Source organism: Triturus cristatus, chromosome 2_1 (genome assembly GCF_964204655.1).
Source record: "Triturus cristatus chromosome 2_1, aTriCri1.1, whole genome shotgun sequence".
NCBI classification, from domain to species: domain Eukaryota; kingdom Metazoa; phylum Chordata; class Amphibia; order Caudata; family Salamandridae; genus Triturus; species Triturus cristatus.
The window spans coordinates 439414414-439427335 of record NC_140581.1 but is presented as its reverse complement, the minus strand read 5'-3'; the positions used below and the strand labels follow the sequence as shown (position 1 = coordinate 439427335).

Here is a 12922-nt window from a genome sequence, read left to right as displayed (position 1 = left end):
ACATTTTTCAGTGCACATTTTAAATTCCTGCTGTTCTACTTTTTAACTTTACAAAAACCTTAAAAGAAAATTAAGGTTCCTGTTGGAAACACCTTTAACAGTTAAAACAAGATAAAAGTATGTATATATGTTGGAACAAATGTATGACTGGTGTATAAGTAATTAAAGGAGTGTACAAGTGGTGCATGGGTGTTACAATGAGTGGAACAGTGGTGCCTGAGTATTTTGATGAGTGCAACCGTTGTGATTGGGTGATTGCATATGTGGATGGGTAGTATGTGGCTGAATGGATGAGTGCGTATGTAGTGCCTGAGTGAATGGATGAGTAAATGGATAATGGCTGGCTGGGTGAATGAATGAGTGCATGGATAGTGCCTGGGTGATTGCATGAGTTCATGGATAATGCCTGAATGAATATACGAGTGCACGAGTACTGGCTGCATGAATGAATGAGTACAAGGGTAGTGCCTTGGTGATTGGATGTATGCATGGGCAGTGCATTTGGTGAATAGATGAGTGCATGAATAGTGTCTGAGTAAATGCATGAGTGAATGAGTGAATGCATGAGTGCAAGGGTAGTGCCTGGGTGATTGGAGGAGTAGTGCTGGGTGAATGCATGAGCGCATGCATTGTACCCAAGTGATCAGATGATTGCAAGGGTAGTGCCTGAGTGATTGGATGTGTCCATGAGTACTGCCTTGGTGAATGGATGAGTGCATGGGTAGTGCCTGAGTGAATAGGTGAATGCATGGGTACTTGCTGAGTGATTAGATATGTGCATGGTTAGTGCCTGGGTGAATGCATGAATGAATGGATGAGTGCAAGTGTAGTGCTTGGGTCATTAGACGAAAGTTTGGATAGTACCCGAGTGAATGGATCACACATGCATAGTACTTCCTGAGAGAATGGATGAGTGGAAAAGTAGTACCTGGGTGATTGGTTGTGTGCACGAGTAGTGCCTGGGTGAATGATTGAGTGCATGGATAATGCCAGAGTGAATGAATGAGTGCATGGGTACTGCCCGGATCATTAGAGGAGTGTATGGGTAGTGCCTGAGTGAATGGATGAGCGCATGCATACTGCTGGAGGGAATGGATGACTACAAGGGTAGTGCCTGGGTTACTAGATGAGTGCAAGGATAGTGCCTACGTGATTGGAAGAGGGCATAGACAGTGCTTGAGAGACGGGATGAGTGCATGGGTACTGCTTGGGTGATTGGATGGGTGCATACGTAGTGCGTCAGTGAATGGATGAGTGCATGCGTGGTGCCTGGGTGATTGGAAATCATATCTTATTTTAGACTGCACTATCTCCACTTGTGAATTGTTAGTATATGTTATACCTCCCCCCCGTTTAAAATCAGATTCCTATCTATGCACGTTTGCGATCGCGGAAAAATCAGGAAAATAAATTTCGTTCAAACTTTCATCTAGCTTCATTTTTTTAAATGTAAATAGTACACATCAGTTTACTACATAGCCCCGAGTTGGAAATTAAAATCTTTCCGTTACTTAAATTGTGTCATCACTCCTTAACGTAAAAGAAAAAATGGCCTTTCTCTTTCACACCCTTCACCCCAATACACTCTTAGCTCAGTATACCGAGCAACCCAGAGCAACCAGTAGGTCACAAGTTCATAACACATTCTTCAAGGAACATGCTACTTCCAAATAAGATACAGCAGGTGTGCTTTACTCCACAGATTCAAAATCATATAAATGTCTGTTTCACATTTTTTTCTTGAACAGCCAACAATAAGACTTCTTGGTAAGGCATAAAATACACTACCTAATTTTAGTCACTTTCATGCTGATAGCATTCAATTAAATATATCTTTTTTTTTTGTTTTTTAAATACACCTCCATTTTAACTGCTTTTATTTAGAAAACTACCTTATTCAGCTCCAGCCTTCTCCTGACTGCTATCGCTCCTTCACTTCAAAATGCTTAGGGTATGGATTGTGGGCCACAGCTATATCTATTGAGCTAAAGAGGGTGCAAAAAAGAGAGGTATTGACAGAGACTTGGGTTTGCCAAATGTGCAGATTACTTGGTTTGCCCAGAGAGGGTTAAAGTTACAAAAGTTGCTGGCTTAGGTTAAATTCCTTGTGGATTCTCAAACTTCTCACCTCATGATTGAGCACTGTGGTGACAATGACTAGGATCCAGCTGGTAATCCTAATAAAAGAAACCTTTGCAGAACTGATGTCGCTTTTCCCTCACACGGTCATGGTGTACTCTATTATATGCCAGAGACAGTAATAGAAGTAGTCAAACCAATTGTGTCCACAGATTGACAAAGCCAGGAAACATGTTAATAAAACTGTTTCTGTGCAAAGCCTGAGGGAGACAGCGATAAGGGCCCATTTTCGTCTCATCCAACTGCGCATCCTACATAGGTCGTATGCATCCAGAACTAAGCTACAGCGAATGGGTCTGGGTATGTCTAGTTATTGTGCGAGGGGGTGCGGTAGGTTGGCTCCTTTTTTCATATAATTTGGGAATGTAGAAACCTACATAATTACTGGACAGCAGTGACACGAATAATATCACAGGTCACCAACCTGGAGATTGCAGTGCAGCCACGATGGCTACTTTTGTGTGTCTCAGGCGAGATAAAATGGGCTAAATACACACTAATAAGGCTTAAAATAGTGACAAATGTGGCAAAAAGAAATATAGCCAGAATGTGGGGGTCAAATCGAACCCCAGATTTGAAAAAAGGGGAGGAAGACATGGATTGGTGCTCGGGTGCCGAGAAAGCAGCATATAAAGCATGAGGTTGCCTGCGAAAAAGGGGCAAAGTGTGGGGGGCATGGATTGCATATCGGGGTCATTAAACAAATGTGCGAGACTGGGGGTGTTAAAGTATAGATAGATCACAAAGGGACTACAAATAGGATCCCATTATTCTAATGGATGACAACTGTAATAGGCAGAGTTCAGGTGGGAATAGGCTAACACCATAAGAAAAGTATTGTAGGTGTTCTGATTCTACCATTTGTAGGTATAAAATGTAATGATCTTATGTATTGATCATTGACTAATAAAAAGACTTAACAAAAAAAAAAACGTTCTGCATTCCTCAGAGACCACTGCATGAGCTGTATCTATAACAACACTATGCGTTTTGACACGCATGGAATTTATAGAAGTGATGGAGTGCACTTTACAGATAAAGGCAACAGAGTGTTTCTAAGTAACCTGAAGCTTTGCATCCGATCTTGTGTAACAGCTATATAAACACATCCAACACAACTGCTGTTGTCAGAGCCACCCTAGTAACTGAAATATTGTGAAGTGTTTTTCTAAAGGTTTTTTTTCCTTTCGCTTTTGGGAATCTTCCCGACGATTTCGCGATCCCCACAGACACGTCGCAAAAACAGAAAACAAAAGCAGACATTCAATGGCCACCAACACAACCAAAAATAATATGTAAAAAAAAAAAAAAAAACCAATTCTGAACATTGCATTACACATATTAATATATACATACTTCTTTCAAAGCATGTTTAAATCCATATTTTTGTACTAAGTTTCTTTTAAAACCATCTTTCAGGCCTATTTTCCGTTTTTTCGGTTATTTAGGACATAACAATGACGTTAACCGCGACGATCGCGCCTTTTCCATAAAGAGAAAACACATACATGCACACACTTTACAGTATTTTACACATTAGCGGTTTATCACTGTACACTTCAAACTCATGTTTTTCTAGAACCACCATCTATAAAACCTACTCTTCGTTTTCACCTGTGACTCCGGGTATCGCGATCCCTGCGGTTACATCGCGAAACAAAAAGCAGGATTTCAATAGCCACCAGCCCATTAAAGAAATATAACTATATAATTAATTCTAACCATCACAGTCGATAGATAACTCACTATATAAATAACTCTATAAAAACATTTATCAGAATCTCAAAATCTCTATAAGAATGCGCATTAATGATTCACCAATATTCGCAAACACCTTGATAGACGCGACAGTACACATGGGGGTCCACGCTAGTAACGTTGAATAACGCACGCAATCAATTTTTTTTATTTTGGACACATCTTGTGTCACTAACGCCTCCATTTCTCAACTATGGGGTCATAGTATCTCCAACATAACCTCTTATGTGGGCTTTCACACACATTTACAGCCCCGAGAACCTTTCCCGATAGATAAAATGGCGGCTCCAACTTTCTATTCAGGTTGCGACCAGCCAATCAGAGCATTCTCCTTGACGCGTGCATTTGCGATTCATCGCAAAACCTCTGCGAAATATCCGAGGGCAGAGATATCACTATAATTTTTAGCTTAAATTTCTCGAAATCTACTGAACTGATTTACACCAAATAAGCAAACGACACTTTCCTTTTAACCGACGTCTACCTCCCTGCCACATTTGATGTAAGTTTGTTCAGCGGCTGTAGAGATGGCTAATGGTTCCTATGGAAATTAACATTACAAACGCAACCTTGTTTTGTGCCCCAAATTCTCGGTCCCCACTGCACGGATCTCCCCCTAAACTTACCCAATCAATAGTACCCACTGTGACATTTTTGGGCAAAATTTCATGCAGAATGGTCAAGCGACGCCAAAGTTATAGCCAAGTCAAAAAATTATTTTCCAATGGAAATGAGGTCATAACTATGACTACCTACTGGCGACTGCCAGTAGGAGATATAGATATATATATATATATATATATATATCTATATCTATATCTATATCGAATCCAAAACTTGTTTCGCGATATCCTCTGCCTCCAAGGGATGGCGGGCTGCCGGCAAGGACGCGACCCTTATTATTCCATCAATCAATCCTTTGCTCAAAAAAGATTGCGCCGAGCCCCAATTTGTTCATAACAGCGTGTTTTTTATTCCATCAGGTTTGTGGCAAACAACTCCCGACGCGTTTCGAAACCCTCCGGTTTCTTGGTCACGGGTCGATACGATGTTGACACTCGTCACATGATATAGTACAAAAAGTGTAAATAAACAAAGGACTACATTGCTGCCAGGTTCACATAGCTAGCTTGAGCGCCATCTTTAAATGATAAGATGATACTGAGTTTCAACAGTTAGTTCACAGCATTTCATTTTAAACAAATTCCATTGGACATTTGATTGATTAATGTAATGAAATTTCAAAATAATTACAAGTGTAAATTTATAAAACAGTCCACTGATTGTATAACCTGTGAAATTTGCGATTGCATCATCGTAATTAAACTGATCATGTCGCTTAACCATGTCGCTTGCATTTTACATGCCTCAAGTTGTCATCCGCCAAACCTGATTAATAGTATCCCTTATGGAGAACTATTAAGGGCCAGACGAAACTGTAGCTCAGAAATGACCTTTGCAAAAGAAATGAATGTCATGAAGGCTAGATTTGAGGAGAGAGGCTACTCACAAAAAGTCATTAGAAAAGCATGTGAAAAGGTAAGAAAAATCAAAAGAGAAGATCTATTAGTCACAAAAGAAGTAACTGACACAGAACCGATAAGGTTTATCACTACCTTTAGTAACCAAGCGAATGACGTCAGAAAGTGTTTGAAGAAATTTTGGAATGTACTGAGTGTTGATCGAAAGCTATCCCAGTATCACATTCCGACGATGTCCAGCATTGAAAGATCTTTTATGTAAAAGTATGCTAACAGATGAGAAGGATCCCCACTTTAAAATCCAGGGATTCTATAAATGTGCTTCCTGCAAAGCTTGCAGGAACAGTTTGAACTGTAAACAGATAGTTTTATCAAAATCTTTAAAACCATTTGTCATTTCTAAACATCTACGTTGCAAGTCTGATTTTTGTGTCTATGCCTTAATATGTCCTTGTGAACGGGTATATATTGGCAGCACTATCAACCAGGTTAAATTACGCATTTTAGAGCATATGCGAGCCATAACAAATGAGGACAAACAGTATCCAATTGCGCTGCATTTTAAGGAATGCCACAACAAAGACACTAGTCTATTGAAATATTGTGCCATTGATAGAATTCCTTTCTCCGAACAGGGAGGGAATAGAATCCAGGATCTGCGCAGGTTAGAATCTAGATTGATTATAAAATATGACACTATGCATCCGGTGGGCATTAATAAAGATGAGGAACTGTCAGTCCACCTTGGTTGAAACAGTCTTTCTGGCTTTTTTGAACTTTATGAATTGTTATGTAAATATAATTATGATGAAGTCACGTTGCCTCCTGTGATATGATGTTTATGATGTCTTTTAAAAACTTTGGTATATACCATACTATTTTATTGATGTACATTTATGATTTATTTTCATAGGAGACGGAGCTTTTGCCAGAGGTTGTGAAATATGCAGCGTTAGCCATCTGTTGAAATTTTGAAAAATGAACTGAACTCTTGAATTGAATTTCAATTGATAAATGTTTGCCCACTGGGGCGGTTAAATGAAACAGAAATCACAGTACACCCACTCGGGTTACGCAACATGATCAGTTTAATTACGATGATGCAATCGCAAATTACACAGGTTATACAATCAGTGGACTGTTTTATAAATTTACACTTGTAATTATTTTGAAATTTCATTATATTAATCAATCAAATGTCCAATGGAATTTGTTTAAAATGAAATGCTGTGAACTAACTGTTGAAACTCAGTATCATCTTATCATTTAAAGATGGCGCTCAAGCTAGCTATGTGAACCTGGCAGCAATGTAGTCCTTTGTTTATTTACACTTTTTGTACTATATCATGTGACGAGTGTCAACATCGTATCGACCCGTGACCAAGAAACCGGAGGGTTTCGAAACGCGTCGGGAGTTGTTTGCCACAAACCTGATGGAATAAAAAACACGCTGTTATGAACAAATTGGGGCTCGGCGCAATCTTTTTTGAGCAAAGGATTGATTGATGGAATATATAACGCTCCAAAGTTGCCCACAGACGAGGACGCACTCAGGCTGCAGCAAATTCCCCAAATCACCACACTCAAGCCGGGATGTAGCCTGACGCGTTTCGGATAGATTCCTTCTTCATAGGCTGGTTCCAAAGAGTACACAGCGTTTCTGACCACACCTTTATTTAAACAATAAACTGCCTTCCAATAGGCCAACTCTACTCCAATGAACAGTCCCCCAAGGTGTTGTGGGATATGCAGTGCGGTAATTCTACCCTGATGGGTGCTGCATGCTCAAGGTCCCCATTCAAAGCCCTCGGATGGGCCCCGAGTTGTGCGTGGTTCCTGGTGCTGCTGCCCCGTGATGTGAGCCTGAGTTGATTCCAAGCTCCACAGCCCGCTCCTTATTGCGGTGGTGCATCCTCCACGGCCGGGCCGCCGTGTCAATATAACGCTCCAAAGATGCCCACAGGCGAGGACGCACTCAGGCTGCAGCAAATTCCCCAAATCACCACACCCAAGCCGGGATGTAGCCTGACGCGTTTCGGATAGATTCCTTCTTCATAGGTTGGTTCCAAAGAGTACACAGCGTTTCTGACCACACCTTTATTTAAACAAATAACGCGATAACTGGGGGCCACTTGGGATTTGGATATACCTGTCCTGTTGTGGAACAGCGGGCTGAAGATTAAGACGGGCCGGCAGGGGAGGGGCTCATGCAGAGCCTTTAAGGACAGCAGGAAATACAAGTGCAACGATTCACGGTGAAATAAGAGGACTGTCTTTCCCATAATGCATCATATGTGGATGCGAGCATAACAATGGGGGAGTGTCCGCAATTGCACGGTATCCACGCCAAAGCCTCTGATGAAGAGATTTTCAAAACGCGTAAGGAACTGCTTTATTTTACTTGCTTGCTGAACCCGCCTGTACCAAAGATTAAAGGTTTAAGAGGTGAACCTACCTGTTGTTCGAGTGCCTCCCTACTGTGTGGTAACCTCTGGAGCGTTGATATATATATATATATATACACACACATACACACACACACAGTAAATATATTTACATATATTGTCATGGTACAAAAAAAGAGGAGTTACGTACAGCAAGTATTTACAGTCAAGGTAAATATATAAAAAGTCAAGCCGCAAATAGGTGGAACTAAGCACAGTACATCTATAGTTATCTTCACAATATTTTGGTGGTCTATAGTCTGGCAATGAGTTTAGTGGTACAATATTTAAAACTCTATATTCTGGTAGTATATCAGTTCCAGAAGTCACCATCACGACAACAACGTATCTACAAGTAATTGCCATGCCTCAATCACCATTATACTGTAATCACCATGACCTATAAGGAAATTCATCTACTTTGGCGTTTCCCCTGTTTTGCTTCAGTTTGGAACTCTGGACTGTTTACCTCTACTGTGGCCTCGAGTCTGCAACAAAGAATCAAGAAACATGTACTAGCATGCTTTTATCTTCTTGGTGAGACTCCCACTACTGTGGAGATTGGCTCTCACCGAGGCCTGTAAAAATATTAATATATCACTCCATGTAGGCAAAGTCTGATTTGCAGGAAGTAGGGGTGGAGAATATTCCAGCCCATTCCTAAATTGCTCCATTACTCCTCAGCTCAGCATTGTTGTGTCCAACAGCCGATGCTGCAGGTCTTTGGATCGTTCAAGTAAACAAATTACTTTACAATTAGTTTAGATCTCTTTTGGGGGGAGAGGGGAGGAATTTTCAACTGAAACCTGTATTCAAGATTTCCCCTACCCGTTTTAGTGTTTTTTACTTCTAGGACCTGGGTAGTGTGTGTGCCTCATCCCAACACAATAGCCTAATAATCAGAGGAGTGGAGACCTGCCATGATAGTTCTGCTGGGTCATTAAAATAACTACTCAGCTTAGTTTGCTCCCTCTTTAACAACACTTGCTTAGCCCACTGGTGATTCAGTCCTTGCTTGGCACGCTGCCCATCCAGCTGCAGAGTTTAATCAGTAAACAAAAGGAAATTAGATTTGAGAGGTGTGGAGAGATGCAGAGCGTAGTAGCATAGAGTGCAGTAGAGTGGTGTAGACTACAACAATTTGAAAAGGAGCATTTATTGTATTATTTTGTTTCCAGCCACAATTCAGGCAGTCCAATGTTTAAGAACATATCAATAATGATCAAGAATAAGATTCAATTGTCTGATGTCTTGAAAATGCGTTCAGTATCAAACTTTTATTCATTTTTCAAAATGTTATTTTCCAGTCAGCCCAGCCAACGCGTTTCGTACCCTAGGACTTTATCAGGGTTGCGCGTTCAAAACTCATGTGATTTCTAAATGGCATGAAGTACATCGTCCTATTCAGTGTCTTCATAAGGATTGATTCCCGTTTCGGGTGGTATATAGTACTCCCTAAATCATCTTTATCCTTTGTGTGTCAGCCAGCATGACTGCCACATCAATCCTCTTACTATGAAATCAAAGAAAGAAAAGTAAACACCAAGTTCCCTAGAAGATAGAGTCTGACATTTGACCTCCATCTTTGAAAGCACAGCCAATGTGACAAGATAAGAACAAGATTTAAAAGGCCCGTTTACAAAAATCCTGTACTGGTGGAATAATACAGTAAAGAGGGTTTGGGCAAGGGAAGGAACGAACTGAAGCTGGACAGCCTAAAACAAACAGAGGCAGCAAATAGAAAGCAAGCAAATTTGAAACAGAGGCAGCAAATAGAAAGCAAGCAAATTTGAGTCACAAACCACAAAACGAATGGTAAGCAATGGACGGAATGCATTCCCTGGGACGCTTTCTGAATGTCCCCAAGATGTGAGCAAACCATACAGCTGTGCAGTCTGGTAGGCTTTGGCCGAAAGAGGGTGAGGGGGAAGCAACATGGAAAGCGGGCAGAGGCAACACTGGCACGCAAGGATGAAGGGAAGCAAATCAAGACAAAGATATGTGGAGCGGAGAAAGCAATAGGAGCTGTGGCAGAGGAGAAGCACACGAGGGTAAACGCGTCACAGATTGGGCGGGATCGATAGGCTTTTACGATATTTCTTTTCTCTGGATTACTTTGTGTCTTTTTCCATGTTTTATTTATTGTCTCTCATCTACCAATCTTCTCTATTAACACCTAGGGTGACCACCTCCCTCCATTTCAACATCCGGATTTTTATAAGACAACCCAATGCACTATATGTGTCCTAGTCTTGATTTGACTGAACTAATTAGGCGAACACACCTGGAGCCGTATTACAGAAGGTGTCCCGGGGGCGCAACAGGTGTTTGTGCCCGCTTTGCGCACCCCAGGGCACTTTGGTATTATAGAAGGGGCGCAGACGCTTGTGCGTTCCCTTCTATAATACCGATAGCGCTGGAGCATTAGGGAGGGTGTTCCCTCCTTTGCATAGGCGCGTGCCCTACGCAAAGAAGGGAATTCCTTGGACTTTGTGCCCGCACTATATTACAGACGTGGGCGCAGAGTCAAAGAAGCCCGCAGGAGGCGCACTGACAGTGCGCCACTTTAAAAGGTGGCGCACTGCCAGTGCACCCTCTGTGAGCAGCCCTCTGCAGGAGTTGATGGGGTCCCATGGAACCCCCAGACATCCCCTTGCAGGCGGGTACAGTCACTGACTGCACCCTCCTGCAAGGGGATCTCTAATCCCCTTTAAAAGTGCCGGCTGGTGCCACCTGCAAAGTGAAAACACATAGCATGCTGCTCCGTGGTTTCACTTGAATGCGCTGCCACCCAGGCAGTGCAAGATCACGGATACCCTGGGGGTAGCGCATTCACCATAATAGGGCGCATTTTCATTGTTTGCGCTGGGCGCAAACAATCAATGTGTAATACGGCCCCTGATCCCTACGCACACTGAGACCGACCGCACAGTTCTGGTGGACGACCGCTGGAAACATACAACAAAAAATACAAAATTGGTATAACCGCCAACATTGGAACTGGGAAATACGGTCCAGCATCAGCTCAACATCCTGTGATTTTGAATAAAATCCCCCAAGCTCCTCTGCCTTAAAAAAAAAAATCATACCATTGTAATGGTATCTGGTGCTTGTGTAAATCGCACTAATTCCTAGGGCCAAGTTCACACTATATAAAACTGCGAACAAATGGATAACCGGGATGCGATGATCTTAACCACACCGCTACCTGGCAACCACTGAACAAAAAATGTAGGCGAAGTCTGGCGTTTAAGAGTGTAAGTGACGAATGAACACGCAAAGCGGGTGAGTGGTCAAGCATGCACAAACAACACACGGACATTACCGGTGCACCTTTCCCATGCACACACAGAACCAATAACATAGGAACATCCTGATTTCAAGATCCCCTCTCACAAAAAATGTGAGATGTATCAGGAGCGCAAGCGTCACCCGCATACACAAAAATGAGACTTCATACGCGAAATCGCATGCGGAGACATAACTTCTATCATTTAACAATAGCCCGAGTTTTTTTTTTTTTACAAATACCCCTGGGTTTCAGGATCCAATGACTTAAACAAGTGACTAAGACTAAGGATGCGAAATGTAAATATAAGATTAAAGCGAAAAGCGAGGACTATCAGATATGCACGATCAAAATTACCGTTATAACGGTGCCCCACTGAAACTGGCAGAGCTGAAGACTGTTCTATGACGAGCTTCATAGAAAGTGCTAGACTCAAGCATCATACGTGCAGTTTCCGCAATAAATTATTAGTCGATACGAATACAGTCCCTGCACCGAGTTTAACGGACCACAATATTTTTCGAACCAGTAATCAGAACGTCCAGATGTTTTATGACCGTTAACAACGTTCGTAGAATTCTTGGACTACTCATTATAGAAAACAGTGCATTTTCGCCACTTTAGAGACAGGCTGATAATTCAAGCACTGTCCTCGTTCCTCCCTTATGAGTCTCTCCTTTCAAGTACTGGAGACAGGCTGATAATTCATGCACTGTCCTCGTTCCTCCCTTATGAGTCTCTCCTTTCAAGTACTGGGGGCATTTGCAAAGTTACCTGAACGACCCTGCTGGCGGCAGCCATCTTGCTGCCCATGGTGACCCAACGTCTCCAAGCCTTCCGGGTCAGCAAATGAAACTAGAAGGGGTCGGGATAAAGAAAGAACACAGTGACAGGACGCGTCGCCTGGACGTCAGGCGATTATTAATTCTGACGTCAGAGCTCCTGCCTACTGACTACGAGCCTGTCTATGGGCGAGGACGTCGGCCATCTTACAATTCGTAGAATGGATCCCAACAATTACAAAAAACAAAAGAAACATTTGTAACAACAGGTTTTCAAAAGACTGAGCAATGCTACGAGTTTTCTTAGTACTAGATGCAGCAACTATTTCAAATCTGTGTATCCAAAGAAAGTAACTAAATGCTTTGATTTTATGTGAAAATATATTTGTATTCTTCTCGAAACGTGATAACTTACCAATATAGAATGTCAAATGCTTTAATTTCAAACAGTGGTGTGTCGTCCCGCAGAATTTTCTTGTTGCTTCTCGGCTTTCTTCGGGACAACTTCCTATTTATACACAATGACTTTCAAAACATTCGCTGATCCGGGAGGAGATATAGGGTCGAGTTTTTTGCCCTGACTTGTGCCTTGAAGTGGGACCTGGGTGTTTAGAATAGAGTCGGCTGGAATGACATTCTGACTTGCACTGTGCGTGTCCTAAATTTGTAGTCGCAGCACATGGGTACTTAGGGAACTATGGTTTTGATTTTTGCTTCACTGTTTGCTTATCTGGCTGCCATATTAATAAATAGCAAAAAAGAAACCGAGGATTATGCATTTCTTTCTCGATCTTATTCTTCCTCCACCATATTAAATAGCAGTCGTTTTTATTGAACACCATGCATTCAAATGAGAAAAAAAACCCCATCAAACTACATATCCCTGCATCCTCTGGGAACTTGTAACCATAGTAACACTCCTTCAATCAAAGCACAGGTCCTTGTATATAATGTTGTGACTTCCTGTTCTTCCTAAAGCGAGAAAGTTACCCTTTGTTACTGCCCCCTATCCATTCTTCTGGTTGCTAC

The 12922-nt window shown here is 41.8% G+C and overlaps 1 protein-coding gene across 1 annotated transcript in view; it reads right to left on the bottom strand.

Annotated features, from left to right (window-relative positions):
* The window catches only part of KGD4 (alpha-ketoglutarate dehydrogenase subunit 4), a 42394-nt gene extending 30359 nt beyond the window's left edge, over positions 1-12035 (bottom strand). Inside the window, exon 1 of the mRNA XM_085640737.1 lies at positions 11886-12035. Within this exon, the coding sequence (XP_085496863.1) occupies positions 11886-11924 (39 nt within the window). The 5' untranslated portion in view covers positions 11925-12035. The remainder of the gene's footprint in view (positions 1-11885) is intronic.
* Positions 12036-12922: the final 887 nt, after the last annotated feature.